Source organism: Nerophis ophidion, linkage group LG29 (assembly GCF_033978795.1).
Source record: "Nerophis ophidion isolate RoL-2023_Sa linkage group LG29, RoL_Noph_v1.0, whole genome shotgun sequence".
In the NCBI taxonomy this organism is placed as follows: domain Eukaryota; kingdom Metazoa; phylum Chordata; class Actinopteri; order Syngnathiformes; family Syngnathidae; genus Nerophis; species Nerophis ophidion.
The window spans coordinates 30,239,365-30,266,203 of record NC_084639.1 but is presented as its reverse complement, the minus strand read 5'-3'; the positions used below and the strand labels follow the sequence as shown (position 1 = coordinate 30,266,203).

The following is a 26,839-nucleotide window of genomic DNA, read 5'->3' as shown; positions in this document are numbered from 1 at the left end:
ACCTTCTCACCGTGCTCGTACAGGAAGCCACGCGATCGTAAAAGTAATTTTTCAGTTTCTTGTGTTGACAATAAATTGTAGTTCATTTGCAGATTTTGTCTATCTTCAACCAGTTCAGGGTATGGAGTTACTGATAGCTTTTTGTCCAATTCTGTTATACTTGCCATGAGCTGCTCCTGTTTTTGTCTTCTCAATTTGTTTTGTCTTGCTGAATAAGAAATAATCTCTCCCCGGACTACGACCTTTAATGTCTCCCAGAGTAAAGACGAGCTAGGTGACATCATACGCAAATACGGTATTAGCTTTCACTGTTATGCTGATGACACCCAACTCTACATGCCCCTAAAGCTGACCAACACGCCGGATTGTAGTCAGTTGGAGGCGTGTCTTAATGAAATTAAACAATGGATGTCCGCTAACTTTTTGCAACTCAACGCCAAAAAAACGGAAATGCTGATTATCGGTCCTGCTAGACACCGAACTCTATTTAATAATACAACTCTAACATTTGACAACCAAACAATTAAACAAGGCGACACGGTGAAGAATCTGGGTATTATCTTCGACCCAACTCTCTCCTTTGAGGCACACATTAAAAGCGTTACTAAAACGGCCTTCTTTCATCTCCGTAATATCGCTAAAATTCGCTCCATTCTGTCCACTAAAGACGCTGAGATCATTATCCATGCGTTTGTTACGTCTCGTCTCGACTACTGTAACGTATTATTTTCGGGTCTCCCCATGTCTAGCATTAAAAGATTACAGTTGGTACAAAATGCGGCTGCTAGACTTTTGACAAGAACAAGAAAGTTTGATCACATGACGCCTGTACTGGCTCACCTGCACTGGCTTCCTGTGCACTTAAGATGTGACTTTAAGGTTTTACTACTTACGTATAAAATACTACACGGTCTAGCTCCATCCTATCTTGCCGATTGTATTGTACCATATGTCCCGGCAAGAAATCTGCGTTCAAAGGACTCCGGCTTGTTAGTGATTCCCAAAGCCCAAAAAAAGTCTGCGGGCTATAGAGCGTTTTCCGTTCGGGCTCCAGTACTCTGGAATGCCCTCCCGGTAACAGTTCGAGATGCCACCTCAGTAGAAGCATTTAAGTCTCACCTTAAAACTCATTTGTATACTCTAGCCTTTAAATAGACTCCCTTTTTAGACCAGTTGATCTGCCGTTTCTTTTCTTTTTCTTCTATGTCCCACTCTCCCTTGTGGTGGGGGTCCGGTCCGATCCGGTGGCCATGTACTGCTTGCCTGTGTATCGGCTGGGGACATCTCTGCGATGCTGATCCGCCTCCGCTTGGGATGGTTTCCTGCTGGCTCCGCTGTGAACGGGACTCTCGCTGCTGTGTTGGATCCGCTTTGGACTGGACTCTCGCGACTGTGTTGGATCCATTATGGATTGAACTTTCACAGTATCATGTTAGACCCGCTCGACATCCATTGCTTTCCACCTCTCCAAGGTTCTCATAGTCATCATTGTCACCGACGTCCCACTGGGTGTGAGTTTTCCTTGCCCTTATGTGGGCCTACCGAGGATGTCGTGGTGGTTTGTGCAGCCCTTTGAGACACTAGTGATTTAGGGCTATATAAGTAAACATTGATTGATTGATTGATTGATATCGCTTTGGAAATTGTTTTGCAGAATCTGTCATCATTGAGTAGTGTGCAATTAAACCTCCATGGAGTCTGCGTTTTTTTTAAGAGTGTAAACGAAAGATCAAGTAACAATGGAGCATGGTCAGATATCACTATTGTTGAATATTCTACATTATCGACAACCGGAAGGAGATTATCATCTATGAAAAAGTAGTCAATCCTTGAAAAAGTTTTATGGACCTGGGAATAAAAAGAGAATTGTTTTTTATCTGGGTAAAAAAAGCACCACGGGTCCACACAACCTATTTGACTCAAGAGTTTTGAAATTGTTTTGGCCATTTTTAATGGGGGGCCCTGCCTTGGACTAGATTTGTCTAGTGGGGCGGTATAGCGGTATAGCTCGGTTGGTAGAGTGGCCGTGCCAGCAACTTGAGGGTTGCAGGTTCGATTCCCGCTTCCGCCATCCTAGTTACTGCCGTTGTGTCCTTGGGCAAGACACTTTACCCACATGCTCCCAGTGCCACCCACACTGGTTTAAATGTAACTTAGATATTGGGTTTCACTATGTAAAGCGCTTTGAGTCACTAGAGAAAAGCGCTATATAAATATAATTCAATTCAATTCAATTCAACGGGTCTATTGCACAGTTCAGGTCACCCCCCAATATTAAGTGATGGGAACTAAGGTCAGGCAAAAATGAAAACACTTTCCTAATAAAAGCTTCATCATCCCAATTGGGTGCATAAAGGTTGGCAAGGACAACAGACATATTGTTAAGAGAACCTGAGACTATTACAAAACGACCTTGATGGACAGTTATGACTTTTGTTGGGCTAAATTGGGTTCTTTTGTGTATTAAAATAGCTGTACCCCTTGCTTTGTTGCTGAAATTTGAGTGAAAAGATTGTCCAACCCATGAGGCCTTTAATCTATGGTGATCCTTAGTGGTCAGGTGAGTCTCTTGTAGGAAAGCAATTTCAGTTTTAAGATGTTTTAAATGGGAAAATACTCTACCTCTTTTGACTTGGCCGTTGATCCCTTTAACGTTCCAAGAAACAAATCTCAAGCAAGATAACCCTTTTTTGTTTGTATTAGCCATAATCACATTTGTAAAAAATATGGTGAGATGACACAATGCCTTGTAGAAGGAAGTGGTATTAACATACAGACAGGACTAAAAGAAAAAACAAATTTGTAGGACCTAACACACAAAAACCCCAAAACAAAACCCATAGAAACAGAAAACAAACACTCCTAAACCACCCTAAGCTTGTTCTAAGAACTAGAACTAGCAGCGGGACTCCATAAACTCTGTTACTTCCGTATAACATTAATATGTGCACTAATATCACCGAGCAGGTAGGGCTCCTGTATCTGCAAGTGTGTCTATAATGTACAGTAGGTGCCACTTAAATAGAAATAGCCGCCATATTGGCAGCACAATTATATATAGAAAATAATAATGGGAGAGGGGGGGAAAAAAAAAAAAAAAAAAAAAAAATTATCCTCTCTTAAATAAAATAAAATAGATAAATAGATAAATAAATGATGATAATAACAATAATAAGTAGCCCCTGGTAAGTGACCGTTTCAGACTGAAAAAATTAGATAAAATAGAGAAATAAAAATTACAATTTATAATATTTAAGGTAGTCATAACTTTTAAGGAAAAAATTTACAGAAAAGGAAAAAAAAAAAAAAAAGAGAAAAGTTGCAGTGCAAAAATTGACCGACAGATATAACCATACCTCAAATAAGTTCCACAACAGGATGATTAGTTGCCTGCAAGCCTGAATAAACAATGTCCATTGTTTTTCTGACGCACCCGTTAATGTCCTCTTCAACGTACTTTTGGCCTGAAACGCCTTCTATACAAAGTCATCTTCCACTAACCTGTGGGAGCGATGCGCTCGTCGTAGAAGTCCTGGGCTTTTTGTGGAGAATCAAAGTACAACTTTTCATTTCTGAAGGACACCTGGAGACGGGCGGGATGCAGCAAGCGGAACTTTATTCCTTTCAGGTAGAGCATATTTTTGACGGGGTTGAAAGCAGCTCGTTTCTTGGCCAAAGCAGGGCTGATGTCCGGGTAAACTCTCAGCTCGGTGCCGCGGTAATCCATCTTGTGTTGTCTGGCCCATTTGAGGACTTTTTCTTTCTCCTGGAAATGGGGAAATTTAACTATGAAGGTCCGCGGTTTTCCGGCGCCAGCATCCAGTGGTTTGGGACCAAGGGAGCGGTGAGCTCTCTCCATCTCCGGTGGGCTGCTGAAAACATCAGGACCCGTTATCGTCATCAACAAGTCAGACGCAAATTTGGTCGGGTCCTGTTCTTTCTCGCTTCCCTCTGGGATGTTGATAATTCTCAAATTGGAGCGGCGGGACCGGTTCTCGAGGTCGTCCACTCGTTCCAGGAGCACCGTAGTTTGGGACTGTAGAGACATCACAGCAGCTTCCATCTCGGTGAGTTTTTCAAAGTTTTCACCCACTGTGACTTCGGTTTTAGTCAGACGGCTGTTAAATGACGTCACCTGTTGTCCTAATGAATCGACTGATTGCTTCAGGGACTCAGTCGACTGTTGAATCAAAAAAGTCATATCAGCCTTGAAGCTATCGCGCTGTTTTTTGAGGAGAGCCTCGATGTCGTTCTTGGTGACTGGGTCGGGTTGACCCTCGAGTTCGGCTCTCTTGTCTTCCGACCCTGAAGCTGTTGCGGCCGCCATGTTAGCTAGCTTAGCTGAGACGCTAGCTGCTCGAGTTGTTGCTGTTGTCGGCTTTGTCTTCGAGTTGCTCATTCCGTCGCAATAACCACAGTATTTTGCACAAAAAAAAAGGGTGCATCAGCCAAAAAGAAAAAAACAACACCGTAAAGTAGTTAGACTTAAAGAGTAGATGAAAAGTTTGACCGGAGCCCTCCTCTCGCACGTCGGTCCCCTACCTTATCAGACCGGAAGCCTCTAATTTCTATGTGATTTTGATGTGGTTCCTGTATATTTTGATAATTTTCATGGTCACAGCACATTCCCAACAAAAGCAGGTGCAGATGTTAGCATGTGGCAGAGTGAACATCATCTTCACACAAAGTCAGAAGAACATTTGGAGGTGCGTGAAAAAGCAAAGTCCTCACTGTGCTGTGTGTCACTCAGCCTTCAGCCTTCAGCCTTCAGCCTTCACGTCTCTCTGAGAGCTGGTTACCACCGTCACCAGCTGGCGGAGCACAAAACGCACCGTGAGCTGCTTACGCTGCTCATGCTAAGCCCACACCTCACTCTGGTGAAGGAAGTCCATCTTCACTCATATCACATCTTTGCAGCTGGGAATTCTGCTCTTCTACTTCCTGACTAGTCTAAGACTAAGTCTCCAAACAGGTTCAGCTTGGCTTCAAGGCTCATGTGCAAGCAGCCCTCCAGTGTCTTAGTCAGGTCAAAAGTTTACATACACTTGTAAAGAACATCATGTCATGGCTGACTTCAGTTTCCAATCATTTGTACGACTTTTTTTTTTTGTGATGTAGTGATTGGAGCACATACTTGTTGCTCACAAAAAACATTCATGAAGTTTGCTTCTTTTATGAATTGATTATGGGTCTACTGTACATGTGAGCAAATGTGCTGGGTCAAAAGTGTACATACAGCAATGTTAATATTTGCTTACATGTCCCTTGGCATGTTTCACTGCAATAAGGCGCTTTTGGTTTTTGACCACTCCTCCTGACAAAATTGGTGCAGTTCATCTAAATTTCTTGGTTTCCTGACATGGACATTTTTCTTCAGCATTGTCAGGACTTTGGGAAGGCCATTCTAAAACCTTTATTCTAGCCTGAGTTAGCCATTCCTTTATCACTTTTGAGGTGTGTTTGGGGTCAATGTCCTGTTGGAAAACCCAACTGTGCCCAAGACCAGACCTCCAGAGACTATGCGCAGGAGTTAAGTAGATGAAGTTTGCACATGTTTGAATACACACAAACCTTTAATAGATCAGGCCCTAGATGTTCATGATCATGAGCACTCATCAAAAGTTGGCTGTGATACTTTCTATTGCGTGCGCTTACACCAGTATCAAGTTACTCCTGATGGAGGGAAGCTTTTATTTCCCTGCTAAACTTGTAACACGTGTCTACATCACACCTTCAAACAGCAAGTTTGCAAGTTAACCCTTACAAAGATACCAACAATCCAGAATGTTGATGCTAACAGAAACAGAAAGTCATTATATTGATTATAGCTGACAAAAAGGTGTATAACAAAGATGAATAAATGATATTAACTTCAACTTACAAAGTGTGTGAGTGATGCTTCTTCACCACTGCTTTATTGTTCTGGTTTCCAAGAAAGAGAAGATGTTTTACTTAGCAGCTGGATGGTATTGGGCTGAAATGAAAGAGAAAGCAGGTGAAATTCACATCTCATGAATAACGGCAGAGACTTTTTGGCATCTTCCTGAAAGAGGAAACATTTGTGTCCCTCACCTTGTCTGCTTGGGCGACGCATGATGATGATGAAGATGAAGATGATGATGGGGGTGGGGGCCGCCAGGAGGAGCACCACAGCGAGGACCGCCAGCGTGGCAGTGACGCTCACGTTGCCTGTAGGTATGGTATGATTGATTTGTTTGACAGCTGCTTGATAAGTCACATGAAGGAACATCAGGTGCTTCCTTTGACACTATTCAACATGTCCTAGATGTGTCTTTCTCACCTTCATGGCTTGCTTCTTCTCTCCAGCTTGGTGACCAGGTCCTCCTTCACGCCAGACAGCTGGAACACACATTCCTACTTGCCCTCCACCTCCACTTTCAGCTCCACCCACATCTGGGAGGTTCTGTGGTGGTTGGGGAGCAGCTCTCCGTGCTCCACCTCATCCAACGCCGTCTTTCCTCCAAAACAAGTCGCCATGCAGCTGACCGGAGAGGATGGACTCTTCTGGAGGAGGAACACCTCTGGAAGCTCTGCCCAGGAAGTCACGTGTGAATGGAGGATGACATGGAGAGAAGATGGGAGGCAAAGATGGAGATAAATGGAGAGAATAAAGGTAAAGATGGAGAAAAAAAGGAGACAATGAAGGTAAAGATGGAGAAAAAAGCAGAAAATGGAGGTAACGATGGAGAGAAAAGGTGAAAATGAAGGTAAGGATGGAGCAAATAAAAGGTAAAGAAGGGAAAATGAAGTTAAGATGGAGAAAAAAAGAGAATGGAGGTAAAAAGAAAGAGAAAAGAAGTGAATGGAGGTTAAGATGGAGAGAAGAGGCAATGATGAAGGTAAAGCTGGACAGAAAAGGAGGAAAGGGAGAATAAAGGTAAAGATGGAAAGAATGGAGGTAAAGATATATAAGGCTTGAAAACAAATTGAAATCACATTTTCCAGGACCTTACTCGGCACCAAAACTCTCCAAATCTTGCAAGCAAAAAAATGATTTAGTTTAGGAGCCCCGAGGCCAAACATCAAATATTAACTCTTGAAAATGTGAATGATTGTGCCCCTCGCCCCAGACTCACGTATCGCCACCAACATCACCAGCGGCGTCTATCATGACAGGAGGAACGTAAAAGTCTCAAGAAGCCATATTTGAAAGCCAAAAGGAAGTCGGCCATTTTGGTTTCCATCAGCCATGTTGAAGTCAAAAAGGGGTGGTACTTGAACAAACTCCTCCTCGGGACTTTGACCAAACTTTGACCTGATGGCTCGCCACACAACTTGACACATTTATAACACAGCTCCACAAACTGAGATTGTACTCAGAGTTGGTACAAATGATGATGATGACACCCTGTCGTGCAGAATGGGTCAGTACCTGTTGGTACCCATTGGTGGTGGGCGGAGCCTGGCGGCCAAAACTGCCCCTCGCCATCAACCATCAAGTTGTCTTTACTTCTCTTTAGATGATGGGATCTCCTTGCAAACTGATATGAGGCCTTTAGGTCGGGGTCTGATCATAACTAGTCATTGATATCGACACCAACATCGCCCCCTTGTGGTGGAAAATTATAACAGTCATAGCTTCCTTCCACAAGCTCCAATCTTCCTGTTTTGTTTATTTATGGTGGGTCGAGATCATAGTCATTCTACATCCTGTACGCAAATTCAAAATGACTTTTTCATACTCTGCAAATTTTCTAACAGAATCTTGTTTATATGCTCAATAAGGTTCTATTCAAATGTAATACAAGTAATACGTAAGACTTTATTTGCACACTTAAGTAGATAAGTTTTCAGGTGAAAAAGATGCCACCTCACTAAAAATATTAATTGTTTAACTATTTATTTTCCATGCATTAATTTAGATCCAGAACACACATTGTTATATATCTTATTATATTATAATCATTACTATAATTGAATGTAAGTTTGTGTAAAATATTTTCACAACAAAGTGTGAATACATGTTGTAATGTGTGGTGTCGAATTAAAATTGATATAATACAATTAGGTATGGCAAATGCATTTTGTTTACTTGCCAACTATTCAAATTATATTTAATATGCATATTTATATAATGTCATGTAATATGACTTCAACATTTCTTTTGTTAAAATAAGAGTTTATTTGCTAACCAGTTCTACTTCTGAGTATTTTTTTTATTGAACAATTAAACATACATAAACAATGTTTAGACACATTAAGGTACTTTCAATACAATATGAGTCAATGTTTGTTTAATATTTTACCCAGCAATATAATAAACATCACATTAAATCCAATCCTCCGACAAACAAAACCCGTTAAAGAAAGTAAAAGTAAATATGAGAGACCATAACAATAAAATCTAATTTAAAAAATATAAAAAAATAATAAACTTGTGCTTAAACATGCTTATTTAAAACCACTTAAATTATTTCAGTAAATATAATAATTTAAATGTTTTTTCTATTTTGTACAATCTTCCAATACTGAATATATTGAAATCATTAACACAATGTGAGAATTTGGATTTCATTTCAAGAAAGAGACTTTTGTTAATGAGAGCAAATGTTTTACACTTTATAAAAATTGACATTAATTCACAACACGATCCTGGACTTACAATTGGTTTTATGACAGAGCTCCTGCGACATCACGTTCTGTGATATTTGAATGTTTTATTAATGTTTTGTATAGAAATAGATTATCTAGGAGTAAACGGGAACAACAATAAAAACACGTGGAAGGGTACATTTTAATAAATCAGGCAGTAATATCGCTACAATTTCTAGCACTTTCACTCTTGTCATTGCAATGAATGTCGCACGGGGGCGCCACTGAACCCCAACATTAAAGCTTTGTTTGATATACTTTGAATTTATTTTTGAAAAACAGGACACTCTTTTATATCACATTGTATTTCAAATAAATATTACGTAAAAGAAAAGCATGGTAACAGTGACAGTAAGCAATATTTATATAGAGCTACCTCTTCGTCCACTCGGCTGTGACGTCATTCCCAGCTTCCGGGGTAAACGGAAGACAGCAGAAAGAGCACATCGAAGGAGAAAGACGCTAATAAGTCAGTCATATTTTTTGTTCTCCATTTTGAAATACTTACGTCGTATAAAATACATCTTTGATTCTTTATTTAAGGATAGAGTCGTCTCGATGCGCTAGAAGCACTGTGCTGCTTCTGGTGCTATCTTTGCTTGTTAGTTAGCTTAGCTCGCTAGTTAGCTTAGCTTGTTAGCTGCTAACAAAGAGACGCGCACGTTATCAACACATCGCTAAGTAGAGATCAAGTGATTGATTGATTGATACTTTATTAGTAGATAGTACAGTACATATTCCGTACAATTGACCACTAAAAGGTAACACCCGAATACGTTTTTCAACTTGTTTAAGTCGGGGTCCACATTAAGTGTGAGTGTAAAGTGTTGTGATTGTGTGAAAATGTGCCAAAGAACCATAGCAAAGTATGAGGACGAATTCACACAGTACTTTGTGGAAAGTAGCATTTAAAATACAAATAAATGAAAATATAATTTCAAATAGATAAAAGGCTATGTATATTCTTAGTTATAAGTAGCCACAACCTGTAATGTATTTTCTTTTTGATAGGGACTTCCACATATTGGTGGTATAGCAGGCAAACAAATCAGAATTTTTTTTCTGAGTGAAATCTGTGTTGAATGTGATTTGTACAACTACCTCTGGTGTTATAATGGTGAATATATTTTGACGTATCTAGACAGGTACATGGGTATGTTAGTGGTATGGTGTATCTTGTACACCAGACCAACTGCAAGAAGATGTACTCTGTCGGCCACCAAGAGCCTCCCCATGTTAAGGAAATGGTTGGCTGAAAGGTGAGCCCGAGATGGACAGTTGAGTAGAAGCCCAATCATTTTGTTTTGGGCTGTCTGGAGTTACTTTTTCAGGGCTTTTAAGGCGTCACGGTACCAAACATGAACTCCGTAGTCAAAGTGAAGTTAAATGAGTGCTTGTGTTAGAGTCTTAAAGGGGAACATTATCACCAGACCTATGTAAGCGTCAATATGTACCTTGAGGTTGCAGGAAAAAGACCATACATATTTTTCAACCGATTTCCAAACCCTAGATGGGTAAATTTTGGCGAATTAAACGCCTTTCTATGTGACGTGTTAACGTGACGTCACAAAGGGAGTCAATCCGCCATTTTCTCAAACACATTACAAACACCAAGTCAAATCAGCTGTTATTTTTCGTTTTTTCGACAGTTTTTCCGTACCTTGGAGACATAATGCCTCGTCGGTGTGTTGTCGGAGGGTGTAACAACACAAACAGAGAGGGATTCAAGTTGCACCACTGGCCCAAAGATGCAAAAGTGGCAAGAAATTGGACGAAATTTGTTCAAAATACGAGGGTGTGGGGAAAGCCGACAAAATGGTCAGTGGTTTGTTCCGCACACTTTACCGACGAAAGCTATGCTACGACAGAGATCGCAAGAATGTTTGGATATCCACTGACACTCAAAGCAGATGCATTTCCAACTATAAAGTCAAAGAAATCTGCCGCCAGACCCCCATTGAACGTGCCGAAGTGTGTGAGCTATTCAGGGACAAAGGACCTGTTCCCGCAGATGAGCGAGCTAAACCCCCTGGATGTCTTGGCTCACACCGCTTCTACCGAAGATGATCAAGTGAAGAATATGGGCCCTAGTTTCCCTGGCCTGCCGACATCAACTCCAAAACTGGACAGATCAGCTTTCAGGAAAAGAGAACGGATGAGGGTATGTCTACAGAATATATTAATTGATGAAAACTTTATGATTACTCACGGTTTTACGTAAATTAATATGCATGTACTGTGTTTACCAATAATTTAGCTTAAAAACATTAATTTTTTTCAATCATTCGAGTACATTCGGGTAGTCTTGTGTAATGCAGTATTTTGTGTCTATTTAGGTATGGTTAACCTGAGTGAAGTCTCCCCATTATTTTGTTACAGGTGTTACAGGACATTTTTTCGAACTCTTATCGACATTCGACTGAAGAGGATGATTATCAAACTTTTTCAAGAGCGCATATTGGAGTTCAGATATACCCTGATGTGAAGTCTAAAGGTAACAATGTTCGAGTACGCTGTGGAATACTCATGATACCGGAGATGGCAAATAGTACAAGTAAAATACTTATCGCAATGATACATTTATATTTCACAGGTGTCCAGGTATTTCCACCCACCAGCGGGGTGATCCTGTTATGTAAGAACTAGGGTTGTACGGTATACTGGTATTAGTATAGTACCACGATACTAATTAATAATATTGGGTACTATACCACCTCTAAAAAGTACTACTTCTATGAGTACATCAATATTTTTAGGCATCACATCTTCTTTCATTAAAAAAAAAATAAAAAATGTATGTTTATAAACTCAGAAAATATGTCTCTGGACACATGAACACTTGAATATGACCGATGTATAATCATGTATACCTGGTATCAGATTGATACCCATATTTGTGGTATCATCCAAAACTAATGTAAAGTATCCCAACTACAGAAGAATAAGTGATTATTAAATTTTAATAGAAGTGTAGATGGAACATGTCGAAACAGAAAATAAGCAGATATTAACAGTAAATGAACAAGTAGATTAATAATCAATTTTCTATCACTTGTCCTTTTGTAATTTTGACAAAATAATAGAATATAAATGACACAATATGTTGCTGCATATGTGAGCAGAATACATTAGGAGCTTTTGTTTGTTTACTTACTACTAAAAGACAAGTTGTCTTGTATGTTGACTATTTTATTTAAGGACAAACTTGCAATAAGAAACATATGTTTAATGTACCCTAAGATTTTTTTGTTAAAGCCAATAATGCAGCTTTTTGTGGTCACTTTTATTTAGAAAATTATCGAAATACATTTTGGTACAGGTCCCGGTACCAAAATATTGGTATCGGGACAACACTAGTAAGAACAGAACTCGTCGGTCGATTCTTTGACTAACTTAGTAGTCATTTTTTCACCGGAGAGATTAGTCTTTACGATGCAGCCAAGATAGGTAATCTCATTTTTGTTTGTTATAATATTGTCACCCACTTTGACTGTGAAGTTATCTACTTTTCTGAGGTTAGGATTAGGAATTGACCCAAATACCTGTGTACTTGCAAGTACCGGGGAGAGTCTTATTTTGGCAGTTTGTCATTGAAAGCCTTGCCAGTCTAGATCTTGAGGATTGTAGCTTCGCTTGTCAGCCTCGGTTCTGTTTTTCATGGGTACAGAAAATGATGGAATGATCACTTAAGCCGCACACAGTAGTTCCACTTGTGGTGATCTTAGACTGGTCAGAAGTAACAAGGAAGTCTATGAAGGTTTAAAAGGACTCACTCACCCTAGTAGTTTGCTTAATGAGCTAAGTGAGACAATGTTGGTGGCACAGTTTAGTGAAGGTTTTAAAAATGGGTGCATCCTTTCAGGACATATCTGTGTTCCAGTCCCCAAGAAGATGTAAACCTGTATCAACATGTTTACACTAAACTCACACACTCACTAAATACATTTTATACTGTAATCAAATCTAATAATTTCGCTTCCTGATTTTCACTTACATGCATCAATAAGTGAAAGTAAACATTTATTTTCAGTAACCGAAGTAGTCAACACTTGTTTTATTAAAAGCACATAAAGTTGACTGACTTTCCTTCAGCGTGTCGTAGATGGTCTCCAATTCCTAAAGTGGAATTGTTGATGAAGATACTCCATAAAACAGCACATATTAAAACATGCTTTTGGTAAAAGTTCCTTTTGGCCAAGCCAACAAAATGACCTCAAGAAAGTATGTTGCATGATAACAAAAACATACCATGAATGTTTTTTTTAGTGATTTTGGTATTAGGTTTTTTTTTAATTTCCATGATATTGAAATTATGGTAATGACAATGTCATTATAAAATTATGGTTAAGTTTAGAGATAAAGTTTAGGTGTAATAGACCGTATAGAGAATAAAATATTTACACACTTTACATCAGTGACCCAATCAATGCTGCCTTGTACTTTTCAAATTGCCCCTCATCAAATTTCCAAGTGTGTTATTTGTACTCACTGTACCACTTTTGAATTGTTTTAGGAAACAAATAGGTATTTTCTGTGTTTTTATTGGTTGTTTTGCTACACACTTTTAACACAACACACAGAAGAACACAAATAATGTCATTGTGTTAACAGCGTCAGTTCAAAACTATTTCTATTCTCTCTTTATCTTATTTACTTATTTACCCAACAGACGTCCAGCAGCCCCCTCACATCAAAGAGGTAGAGGAGGAAGTGTGGATGAGTCAGGGGGGAGAGTGTCCTGTAGGGCAGGAGGAGGCTGATGTCAGCAAGTTTCCACTGACTGTTGTCTCTGTGAAGACTGAAGAGCATGAAGACAAACCACCTGAGTCCTCACAGCTTCATCACAGTCCAAGTAAGCACAACATTTTATTCTCAGGGCATTCAATCCATCACAACTGGACTCTTCACTTTGTCTTACAAGACCTTTGTCCTCTCATCCAAGTAGGCTTCATCACTTCATGCTCATGCACTTTAAGTCTTGAATATAATCACTGGAATTTAGAGAAAAACTGCAGTTTCTGGAGAAATGTTTTTTATTGTTCACAATCATTATAAACGACATGACTATATATATATATATATATATATATATATATATATATATATATACATACAGCACATTCTAACTCATAAATGTAAATAAAAGTCTACATGCAATGGAGCCAATGAGAGGTCCTCCATAACCATCCAAAAAGTGCCAACAATACTACATTTGCATTTTGAGGTTTGGATACCAACCAAGTATTAGTGATATTGTTATTATGAGTGCTAACGCAAACAAACTATTTATAGCTTGTGTGTCTATGTTGACATCACCGGCTGGTGAGCTCCTTCCTTGCCTCGGTGCTGGTGAAAGATTATTCCAGATCATGAATCGTGCCTCTCACCTGGATAGTAGAAGGATGAGGACATACTCTGACAAGTTGGTACCCTTTGAAAGCCAGTTGAGGCCCGAATAGGTGCTTGGCTTCACCCCCCATATCGTGCGACGATTATGAGTCTTTCTCCATCCAAACGAAAATATAGCAAGAGTCTATCAGTCTGCGTCATAGTGACAGCAGATCTTGTACAGTAAGTGGTGTTTTAGAAAGTAGGTTGGCTCTCATGAAGTCTGCAGTGTGTAATATTCAGTGATGTTGAAAAAAAAAGCAAATGTAGTGATGCTTTTTTGAAAGTAATGCGCTAATAAGCTAAAATATGTAAATATTCCATCTTTTTAAAAATGTACCTGTTACTAAATGACATAAATACCTACTGCATGTACATAAAACCTTAATGGAGGTGTTTGGATGCTTTTTAAGTTCTTTGTAGGCACAATCGATCAATCAATCAATGTTTATTTATTTAGTCCTAAATCACAAGTGTCTCAAAGGGCTGCACAAACCACGACATCCTCGGTACAGCCCTCATAAGGGCAAGGAAAAACTCACACCCAATGGGACGTCGGTGACAGTGACAATGATGACAATGAGAAACCTTGGAGAGGACCGCATATGTGGGCAACCCCCCCTCACATAACGGTGAGAGTCCAGTCCAAAGTGGATCCAATATAGCAGCGAGAGTCCCATCCAAAGTGGAGCCAGCAGGCAACCATCCCAAGCGGAGGCGGATCAGCACAAGGGAGTGGGGGGGCAGAGGAGAAAACGAAAAGAAAAGAAGCGGCAGATCAACTGGTCTAAAAGGGGATCTATTTAAAGGCTAGAGTATACAAATGAGTTTTAAGATGAGACTTAAATGCTTCTACTGAGGTGGCATCTCGAACTGTTACCGGGAGGGCATTCAGAGTACTGGAGCCCCAATGGAAAACGCTCTATAGCCCGCAGACTTTTTTTGGGCTCTGGGAATCACTAATAAGCCGGAGTCCTTTGAAGGCAGATTTCTTGCCGGGACATATGGTACAATACAATCGGAAAGATAGGATGGAGATAGACTGTGTAGTATTTTATACGTAAGTAGTAAAACCTTAAAGTCACATCTTAAGTGCACAGGAAGCCAGTGCAGGTGAGCCAGTACAGGTATATATGTATATATAGGTATATACAGTATAGGTATATATGTATGTATATATGTATATAAAGGTATATACAGTATAGGTATATATGTATGTATATAAAGGTACATACAGTATAGGTATATATGTATATAAAGGTATATACAGTATAGGTATATATGTATGTATATATGTATATAAAGGTACATACAGTATAGGTATATATGTATGTATATATGTATATAAAGGTATATACAGTATAGGTATATATGTATGTATATAAAGGTACATACAGTATAGGTATATATGTATATAAAGGTATATACAGTATAGGTATATATGTATGTATATAAAGGTATATACAGTACAGGCGTAATGTGATCAAACTTTCTTGTTCTTGTCAAAAGTCTAGCAGCCGCATTTTGTACCAACTGTAATCTTTTAATGCTAGACATGGGGAGACCCGAAAATAATACGTTACAGTAATCGAGACGAGACGTAACAAACGCATGAATAATGATCTCAACGTCGTTAGTGGACAATTTGGAGCAAATTTTAGCGATATTACGTAGATGAAAGAAGGTCGTTTTAGTAACGCTCTTCATGTGTGACTCAAAGGAGAGAGTTGGGTGGAAGATAATACCCAGATTCTTTACCTAGTTGCCTTGTTTAATTGTTTGGTTTATTATTAGTGGTTTAAAGGCCTACTGAAATGAGATTTTCTTATTTAAACGGGGATAGCAGGTCCATTCTATGTGTCAGACTTGATCATTTCGCGATATTGCCATATTTTTGCTGAAAGGATTTAGTAGAGAACATCCACGATAAAATTCGCAACGTTCGGTGCTAAGAGAAAAGCCCTGCCTTTACCGGAAGTCGCAGACGATGACGTCACATGTTGATGGCTCCTCACATATTCACATTGTTTTTAATGGGAGCTTCCAACAAAACTTCGATTCGGACCGAGAAAACGACAATTTCCCCATTAATTTGAGCGAGGATGAAAGATTCGTGTTTGAGGCTATTGACTTCTACAAAAAACAAACAAAACAAAAAAACAAGTTAAAAATGAAAAACGCGACTGCATTGGGACGGATTCTCATGTTTTTAGACACATTTACTAGGTTAATTCTGGGAAATCCCTTATCTTTCTATTGTGTTGCTAGTGTTTTAGTGAGTTTAATAGTACCTGATAGTCGGAGGTGTGTGTCCACAGGTGTGTTGACGCCAATGTCTGAGGGGAGTCGACGGCAGCTATGGACAGCACAAGCTCAGCTTTTCTCCGGTAAGAAGCGACGTTTTAACCACAATTTTGTCACTGAAACCTGCTGGTTGACATTCTGTCGTGATCCATGTTCTCTTGACCGCGCTCTGATCCATAGGAAAGTTTCACCTCCAGGAATTTTAAACAAGGAGTCACTGTGTGTTTGTGTGGCTAAAACTTCCCAACTCCATCTTTCTACTTTGACTCCTCCAATATTAATTGGACAAATTGCAAAAGATTCAGCAACACAGATGTCCAAAATACTGTGTAATTATGCCGTTAAAGCAGACGACTTTTAGCTGTGTGTGTGTGCAGCGCTCATACTTCCTAAAAACCCGTGATGTCTTGCGTACACGTCATCATTACACGACGTTTTCAAGACGAAACTCCTGGGAAATTTAAAATTGCAATTTAGTAAACTAAAGCGGCCGTATTGGCATGTGTTGCAATGTTAATATTTCATCATTGATATATAAACTATCAGACTGCGTGGTGGCTAGTAGTGGCTTTCAGTAGGCCTTTAACAGAACGTATACATATTTTTACATGTCCATTTTTTTTTCACAATGACTAACTGAGATAGGCCCCTGCGCCCCCGAAAGGGACAAGCGGTAAAAAATGGACGGATAATTATATTGAATAAAAATGGTTAGGAATGAGTTTGGCGTTCATGCTTGTCACTTACTGCTGTGTCGTCCACACACTGTGTGCAAAAGTGCAATGTTTCGGATTAAAAAATCACATTTATTTTTCATAGTTTGGCTTGGGGTGCGACTTATACTCTGGAGGGACTTATGTGTGAAATTATTAACACATTACTTTATCTTATTCACATAAGTGCCTAGACGTACCGATAGAAGATGAAGCGGCACATTGTCTACTTTGGACTTGGCAGAGTTGTTTAGAAGCGACACCGAGTAAGTAGATTTCATCAGATTTAGCGATTTGGAATGACAGATAGTTTGGTAAAGGTATAGCATGTTCTATAAGTTATAGTTATTTGAATGACTCTTAGCATAATATGTTAGGTTAACATAGCAGGCACCTTCTCAGTTGGTTATTTATGCCTCATATAACCTACACTTATTCAGTCTGTTGTTCACTATTCTTTGTTTATTTTAAATTGCCTATATAATGTCTATTCTTGGTGTTGGATTTTATCAAATAAATGTCCCCAAAAAATGTGACTTATTCTCCAGTGCGACCTAGATGTTTTTTTTCCTTCTTTATTATGCATTTTCGGCCGGTGCAATTTGTTCTCCGGAGCGACTTATAATTCGAAAAATACGGTAAAGGGAAACCAATCCAAATCCATTGCTACTCTTTATAAAGTAAAACATGCTGAATAAGACATGTCTGCATATGTTATATTATTCTATTGTTTTTCCATATTTAACATATTGTGTTGAAGTTTGGAGAAATGTTTATAAAACAAATATAGACCCAATAATTCAACTTCAAAAAAGGGTCATCAGAATAATACACAAAGCGTGCTACTATGGACATACAAATCCATTATTTATGAGTTCTAATGTGTCGAAATTTTCAGATATTGTGTTTTTAAAAACCTTGGAAATTATATTTCGAATAAAGCAACAGTCTTCCAGCTTGTATTATTAGGTTATTTTAATTAAGAAAAGAAAACTATCATTTACGGGGTATATTGATTTTTGAAATAGGTAAAGTAAGAAGGAATACAAAATACAAATGTATTTCAGTTTTAAGAGTTAAGTGGTGGAACAAGCTCAGTGATGAGTTGAAGACATGTAGTTCTCTCACTGGGTCCATGTGTACACTTTCAGTTACATTAACACTGATATTATACATGTGGGCCAATAGATAGAAATGCTGTTAAATGTAGCTTTGATGTGGCAAGCTACTTTTGCAGTGTAGCATGTAGTGTAGCTTGCTACAATTCTCTGAGGATAGCTTAGCTACATTTAATTGGGAGTAACTTGTAGCTTAGCTTACTACATTTTCCAAGTCGCTTGCCCATCACTGTCTATTTGGCCTAGCTCACATGTGAATAGTTTGAATACTGCAAACTTCAATACAGTAACACCTCATTTGTGTTTTATGTTCTGCAGACGTCCAGCAGGTGTCAGCAGAGAGTCATGAAGAGATTCCCTCCAAGCAGCAGGAGTGGAGCTCCAGTGTGGGACAGAAGGAGCTACAGACCCCCTCCCACATTAAAGAGGAAGAGGAGGAACTGTGGAAGCAGCTTCAAATGTTGGTGGAGGATAATGATGAAGATGAAGCTCAGTCCTTACAGCTTCATCACAGTCAAAGTGAGGAGAACAGAGGGGCGGAGCTTGTAAGTCAACACATCACAGAAGCTGATGGAGAGCATTGTGAAGATATAAAGTCAGAACCAGACAGCATCTTTGCTCCACTGTCAGACATGGACCACATCATGTCACACTCTTCTGATCACAGTGACCACATCCAAAAACCTTTGGAGAGTAAAAATGACTCCAAAGGTGATACGAGACATCACACTAACAACAAACACTTGGACTGCTCTGAATGTGGGAAATCATTTAGACACAAGAGTTATATTACAATACACATGAGGATACATACTGGAGAGAAACCTTTTACCTGCTCTGTTTGTAAGAAGAGATTCTCCAGAAAGCTTGACATGACCACACACATGAGAACACACACTGGAGAGAAACCTTTTACTTGCTCTGTTTGTAAGAAGAGTTTCTCCACAAAGCTTGTCATGACCACACACATGAGAACACATACTGGAGAGAAACCTGTTACTTGCTCTATTTGTAAGAAGAGTTTCTCCAGAAAGCAGTACATGACCAAACACATGAGAACACACACTGGAGAGAACCCGTTGAGTTGCACTGTGTGTGATAAAAGGTTCAGGTATAAGTATCAGGTCAGTAAACACAAGTGTGTAACAGTCATGGAAGCTGCAGGGATTTAAAAACACTTATAAACAGTGATTGTGCTAAATGTACTCTAATAACACATCATGTTTAAAGGGGAACATTATTACCAGACATATGTAAGAGTCAATATATACCTTGATGTTGCAGAAGAAAGACCACATGTTTTTTAACCGATTTCCAAACTCTAAAAGGGCGAATTTGGCGATTTAAACACCTCTCAATTGTTCGCTGTCGGAGCGATGACAATGGGAAGCAATCCGCCATTTCCTCAAACACATTACACACACAAGTCAAATCAGCTCTGTTATTTTCCGTTTTTTCGACTGTTTTCCGTACCTTGGAGACATCATGAATCGTCGGTGGGTTGTCTGAGGGTGTAACAACACGATCAGGAACGGATTCAAGTTGGAATGTGCATTGATTAGAACGTCATGCTAACATGCTATTTAGGCTAGCTGTAGGTACATATTGCATCGCTATGCCTCATTTTCACCTACATTTGCATCCAGCCTTTCTCTCCACCCACATTTAAGGCCAAACAAACACATACCAATCGACAGATTCAAGTACACCAGTGGTCAAAAGATGCGAAAGTCCCTTGTTTGTTCTGCACATTTTACCGCCGATGCTACGACAGACATGGCACAGAGATGTGTGGATATCCTGCGACACTCAAAGCAGATGCATTTCCAACGATAAAGTCAACGAAATCACAACGGTGAGTTTTGTTGATGTTATTGACTTATGTGCTAATCAGACATATTTGTACACGGCATGACTACCAGCTAATCGATGCTAACATGCTATTTAGGCTAGTTGTATGTACATTTGTAGCTATATTTGCATCCAGCCTTTCCCTCCACCCACATTTAATGCAAAACAAACACTTACCAATCGACAGATTTAAGTTGCTCCAGTGGTCAAAAGATGCAATCTTTGGTTAGAAGGCGATCGCCGAATAGCTTCAATAGCTATTTGCTCTATAGCTTCAGTTTCTTCTTGAATTTCATTTTTGCTATCTGCTTCCACACTCCAACCATCCGTTTCAATACATGCGATATCTGTTGAATCGCTTAAAGGGGAACATTATCATCAAACCTATGTAAGCGTCAATATATACCTTGAAAAAAAGACCATATATTTTCTTAACCGATTTTCGAACTCTAAATGGGTGAACTTTGGCGAATTAAACGCCTTTCTATTATTCTTTGTGATGTCACATAGGGAGTCAAGCCGCAATTTTTTCAAACACATTGCAAACACTGAGTCATATCAGCTCAGTTATTTTCCGTTTTTTCGACTGTTTTCCGTACCTTGGAGACATTATGCCTTGTCGGTGTGTTGTCAGAGGGTGTAACAACACGATCAGGGACGGATTCAAGTTGATTAGCGTGGAGTCTGGATCGATTAGCACGGCATGCTAACCGATGCTAAAATGCTATGTAGGCTAGCTGTGTGTACATTTGTAGCTATATTTGCATCCAGCCTTTCCCTCCACCCACATTTAATGCCAAACAAACACATACCAATCGACGGATTTAAGTTCCTCCAGTGTCAAAAGATGCGAAAGTCCCTCGTTTGGTCTGCACATTTTACCGGCGATGCTACGACAGACATGGCTCAGAGATGTATGGATATCCTGCGACACTCAAAGCAGATGCATTTCCAACGATAAAGTCAACGAAATCACAGAGGTGAGTTTTGTTGATGTTATTGACTTATGTGCTAATCAGACATATTTGGTCACGGCATGACTGCCAGTTAATCGATGCTAACATGCTATTTAGGCTAGCTGTATGTACATTTGTAGCTATATTTGCCTCCAGCCTTTCCCTCCACCCACATTTAATGCCAAACAAACACTTACCAATCGACGGATTTAAGTTGCTCCAGTGGTCAAAAGATGCAATCGTTGGTTAGAAGGCGATCGCCGAATAACTTCAATAGCTATTCACTCAAAAGCTTCAGTTTCTTCTTCAATTTTGTTTTCGCTATCTGCCTCCACACTCCAACCCTCCGTTTCAATACATGCGTAATCTGTTGAATCGCTTAAGCCACTGAAATCCGAATCTGAATCCGAGCTAATGTCGCTATATCTTGCTGGTCTGTCCGCCATGTTTGATTGGATTGGCATCACTATGTGACATCACAGGAAAATGGACGGTGGATTTACAGATAGCGAAAATCAGGCACTTTAAAGCCTTTTTTTGGGATATTCCATGATTGGTAAAATTTTGAAAAAAACTTCGAAAAATAAAATAAGCCACTGGGAACTGATTTTTATTGGTTTTAACTCTTATGAAATTGTGATAATGTTCCCCTTTAATATGAATGTATATTTGATGATGTATGTAGTGCTTCTCATCTTCTACTGTTATATGTTGTCCTGGAGTTTTTAAGTTGTGTGCATGTACTGAATATCATGTATGTAGCTACTAAATTATTTGATTTTCTCATTGTTAAAGAGAGGACATCTTTATTTTCACTTGGGGTTTTTTTCACACATTTTCTTCCTATGTATTTTTATTGATGTTATCCAATTAAAAGTATGAATGAATAAAATATTTAACAAAATGTGGACTCTAGTAGATTAGCAGCATTGTTACATCATGGATGTTAACTACAGCAAAACATCAACAAAGAAGAAAAAGGCTGAAGTTAGCAACACATCACTGAACTTTAGAGTCATCGTGAGTGGAGTTGCTTGTTTTTATTGCTGCATTTGTACTTATTTCACCTCACATCTTCACTTTCAACTCTAAAGTCTTCTTCAAATATATTGTTCTGGGCTTCTAAGATTGATGTTTACTATGTGTGTGTAGTCTGTGGAAAGTGTTGTTGTCCCTTGTGGATCCATTTGTTCACTTGAACAGATACATCATCATCATCATCATCATCATTATCATCATACAGATTTAAGCACTGTATTAGAGTGCCTCTTGTAGTACTCCAACTCGCCACACTGAGAAGTGGGGGCGATCGTGAGCTAGCAGATGCATGTTGCTATTATTTTTTATCAGCGAGGAAGACAGCATTTGTGTTTACTTTTTTGTCAGATCCAAGTGGTATTGCTCCGCTGAATAAATGAATCACTATGGCTGCCAATATGGAGGCTTTTATATATATATATATATACATATATATATATATGTATATATATATTTAAAGGCCTACTGAAATGAGATTTTCTTATCCAAACGATGTGTCATACTTGATCATTTTGCGATATTGCCATATTTTTGCTGAAAGGATTTAGTAGAGAACATCAACGATAAAGTTTGCAACTTTTGCTTGCTAACAGAAAAGCCTTGCCACTACCGGAAGTCGCAGACGATGACGTCACATGTTGATGGCTCCTCACATCCTCACATTGATTTTAATGGGAGCCTCCAACAAAAACAGCTATTTGGACCGAGAAAACGAAAATTTCCCCACTAGTTTGAGCGAGGATGAAAGGTTCGTCCATCCATCATCCATCCATCATCTTCCGCTTATCTGAGGTCGGGTCGCGGGGGCAACAGCCTAAGCAGGGAAGCCCAGACTTCCCTCTCTCCAGCCACTTCGTCTAGCTCTTCCCGGGGGATCCCAAGGCGTTCCCAGGCCAGCCGGAAGACATAGTCTTCCCAACGTGTCCTGGGTCTTCCCCTAGCCCTCCTACCAGCTGGACGTGCCCTAAACACCTCCCTAGGGAGGCGTTCGGGTGGCATCCTGACCAGATGCCCAAACCACCTCATCTGGCTCCTCTCGATGTGAAGGAGCAGCGGCTTTACTTTGAGTTCCTCCCGGATGGCAGAGCTTCTCACCCTATCTCTAAGGGAGAGCCCCGCCACCCGGCGGAGGAAACTCATTTGTGCCGCTTGTACCCGTGATCTTATCCTTTCGGTCATGACCCAAAGCTCATGACCATAGGTGAGGATGGGAACGTAGATCTACCGGTAAATTGAGAGCTTTGCCTTCCGGCTCAGCTCTTTCTTCACCACAACGGATCGATACAACATCCGCATTACTGAAGACGCCGCACCGATCCGCCTGTCGATCTCACGATCCACTTTTCCCCACCTGTGAACAAGACTCCTAGGTACTTGAACTCCTCCACTTGGGGCAGGGTCTCCTCCCCAACCCGGAGATGGCACTCCACCCTTTTCCGGGCGAGAACCATGGACTCGGACTTGGAGGTGCTGATTCTCATTCTGGTCGCTTCACACTCGGCTGCGAACCGATCCAGTGAGAGCTGAAGATCCCGGTCAGATGGAGCCATCAGGACCACATCATCTGCAAAAAGCAAAGACCTAATCCCGTGGCCACCAAACCGGAACCCCTCAACGCCTTGGCTGCGCCTAGAAATTCTGTCCATAAAAGTTATGAACAGAATCGGTGACAAAGGACAGCCTTGGCGGAGTCCAACCCTCACTGGAAACGTGTCCGACTTACTGCCAGCAATGCGGACCAAGCTCTGACACTGGTCATACAGGGAGCGGACTGCCACAATCAGACAGTCCGGTACCCCATACTCTCTGAGCACTCCCCACAGGGCTTCCCGAGGGACACAGTCGAATCCCTTCTCCAAGTCCACAAAGCACATGTAGACTGGTTGGGCAAACTCCCATGCACCCTCAAGAACCCTGCCGAGAGTATAGAGCTGGTCCACAGTTCCACGACCAGGACGAAAACCACACTGTTCCTCCTGAATCCGAGGTTCGACTATCCGGCGAAGCCTCCTCTCCAGTACACCTGAATAAACCTTACCGGGAAGTCTGAGGAGTGTGATCCCACGATAGTTGGAACACAGCCTCCGGTCCCCCTTCTTAAAGAGAGGGACTACCACCCCGGTCTGCCAATCCAAAGGTACCGCCCCCGATGTCCACGCGATGCTGCAGAGTCTTGTCAACCAAGACAGCCCCACAGCATCCAGAGCCTTAAGGAACTCCGGGCGGACCTCATCCACCCCTGGGGCCTTGCCACCGAGGAGCTTTTTAACTACCTCAGGGACCTCAGCCCCAGAAATACGAGAGCCCACCACAGAATCCCCAGGAACCGCTTCCTCAAAGGAAGACGTGTTGGTGGGATTGAGGAGGTCTTCGAAGTATTCCCTCCACCGATCCACAACATCCGCAGTCGAAGTCAGCAGAACACCATCCGCACCATACACGGTGTTGACAGTGCACTGCTTCCCCTTACTGAGGCGGCGTATGGTGGTCCAGAATCGCTTCGAAGCCGTCCGGAAGTCGTTTTCCATGGCTTCCCCGAACTCTTCCCATGTCCGAGTTTTTGCCTCCGCGACTGCTAAAGCTGCACACCGCTTGGCCCGTCGGTACCTGTCCACTGCCTCCGAAGTCCTATGAGCCAAAAGAACCCGATAGGACTCCTTCTTCAGCTTGACAGCATCCCTCACTGCTGGTGTCCACCAACGGGTTCTGGGATTACCGCCAAGACAGGCACCAAAAACCTTGCGGCCACAGCTCCAATCAGCCGCCTCGACAATAGAGGTTCGGAACATGGTCCACTCGGACTCAATGTCCCGCACCTCCCTCGTGACATGTTCAAAGTTCTTCTAGAGGTGGGAATTGAAACTCTCTCTGACAGGAGACTCTGCCAGACGTTGCCAGAAAACCCTCACAATGCACTTGGGCCTCCCAGGTCTGTCCGGCATCCTCCCCCACCATCGCAGCCAACTCACCACCAGGTTGTGATCGGTAGAAAGCTCCGCCCCTCTCTTCACCCGAGTGTCCAGAACATGAGGCCGCAAATCCGATGACACAACTACAAAGTCGATCATGGAACTGCGGCCTAGGGTGTCCTGGTGCCAAGTGCACATATGGACACACTTATGTTTGAACATGGTGTTTGTTATGGACAAACTGTGACGAGCACAAAAGTCCAATAACAAAACACCACTCGGGTTTAGATCCGGGCGACCATTCTTCCCAATCACGCCTCTCCAGGTTTCACTGTCGTTGCCAACGTGAGCGTTGAAGTCCCCCAGTAGGACAAGGGAATCACCCGTGGGAGCACTTTCCAGTACTCCCTCGAGTGTACCCAAAGAGGGTGGGTACTCTGAACTGCCGTTTGGTGCGTAAGCACAAACAGTCAGGACCCGTCCCCCCACCCGAAGGCGAAGGGAAGCTACCCTCTCGCCCACTGGGTTGAACTCAAACGTGCAGGCTTTGAGCCGGGGGGCAACAAGAATTGCCACCCCAGCCCGTCGCCTCTCACTGCCGGCAACGCCAGTGTGGAAGAGAGTCCAGTCCCTCTCGAGAGAACTGGTTACAGAGCCCTTGCTGTGCGTCGAGGTGAGTCCGACTATATCCAGCCGGAACTTCTCTACCTCGCGGACTAGCTCAGGCTCCTTTCCCCCCAGTGAGGTGATGTTCCACGTCCCAAGAGCTAGCTTCTGTAGCCGAGGATCGGACCGCCAAGTGCCCTGCCTTCGGCTGCCGCCCAGCTCACATTGCACCCGACCTCTATGACCCCTGGTATGGGTGGTGAGCCCATTGGAGGGATGACCCACGTTGCCTCTTCGGGCTGTGCCCGGCCGGGCCCCATGGGAACAGGCCCAGCCACCAGGCGCTCGCAATCGTGCCCCAACTCTGAGCCTGGCTCCAGAGCGGGGCCCCGGTGACCCGCGTCCGGGCGAGGGAAATCTGAGTTCATTTTGTTGTAATTCCATAGAGGTCTTTGAGCTGCTCTTTGTCTGATCACTCACCTAGGACCTGTTTGTCTTGGGAGACCCTACCAGGGGGCATAAAGCCCCCAGACAACATAGCTCCTAGGATCATTGGGACACGCAAACTCCTCTACCACGGTAAGGTGGCAGCTCAGAGAGGAGCAAGGTTCGTGTTTGAGGATATTGATAGCGACGGACAAGAAAAAAAAAAAAAAAAGTTTAAAAAAAAACGCGATTGCATTGGGACAGATTCAGATGTTTTTAAACACATTTACTTAGACAATTCTGGGAAATCCCTTATCTTTCTATTGTGTTGCTAGTGTTTTAGTGAGTTTAACAGTACCTGATAGTCAGATGTGTGTGTTCACGGGTGTGTTGACGCCAGTGTCTCAGGGAAGTCGACGGCTGCTTTATGGGCGGCACAAGCTGACCTAAGAAGAGACTTTTTACCACAATTTTCTCACCGAAACCTGCTGGTTGACATTGGGTCGGGATCCATGTTCGCTCTGATCCATAGTAAAGTTTCACCTCTGTGAATTTTAAACAAGGAATCACCGTGTGTTTGTGTGGCTAAAAGCTAAAGCTTCCCACTTCCATCTTTCTACTGTGACTTCACCAATATTAATTGAACAAATTGCAAAAGATTCAGCAACACAGATCTCCAAAATACTGTGTAATTATGCGATTAAAGCAGACGACTTTTAGCTGTGTGTGTGTGCAGCGCTCATATTTCCTAACAGCCTGTGACGTCAAGCGTACACGTCATCATTACGCGGCGTTTTCAGGAAAAAACTCCCGGGAAATTTTAAATTGCAATTTAGTAAACTAAAATGGCCGTATTGGCATGTGTTGCAATGTTAATATTTCATCATTGATATATAAACTATCAGACTGCGTGGTGG

At 41.4% G+C, this 26,839-nt stretch overlaps 2 protein-coding genes across 5 annotated transcripts in view; one reads left to right on the top strand and one right to left on the bottom strand.

Moving 5' to 3' along the window:
- Positions 1-19,384, top strand: part of LOC133546182 (zinc finger protein 568-like) — a 99,862-nt gene extending 80,478 nt beyond the window's left edge. The window contains exons 1-6 of one of the 4 annotated variants that reach the window (XM_061892064.1): positions 9,033-9,082; positions 10,263-10,774; positions 10,993-11,107; positions 13,283-13,465; positions 16,320-16,388; positions 18,455-19,384. In XM_061892064.1, the coding sequence (XP_061748048.1) occupies positions 10,286-10,774; positions 10,993-11,107; positions 13,283-13,465; positions 16,320-16,388; positions 18,455-19,308 (1,710 nt within the window). In that variant the 5' untranslated portion in view covers positions 9,033-9,082; positions 10,263-10,285 and the 3' untranslated portion in view covers positions 19,309-19,384. Of the gene's footprint in view, positions 1-9,032; positions 9,083-10,262; positions 10,775-10,992; positions 11,108-13,282; positions 13,466-16,319; positions 16,389-18,454 lie in introns of those variants that run through there. The other 3 variants (XM_061892067.1, XM_061892065.1, XM_061892066.1) reach the window with 3 other exon arrangements.
- LOC133546178 (gastrula zinc finger protein XlCGF57.1-like) overlaps positions 1-26,839 on the bottom strand; it is a 206,690-nt gene that overhangs the window by 121,077 nt on the left and 58,774 nt on the right. The gene's annotated exons all lie outside the window — the stretch shown is intronic.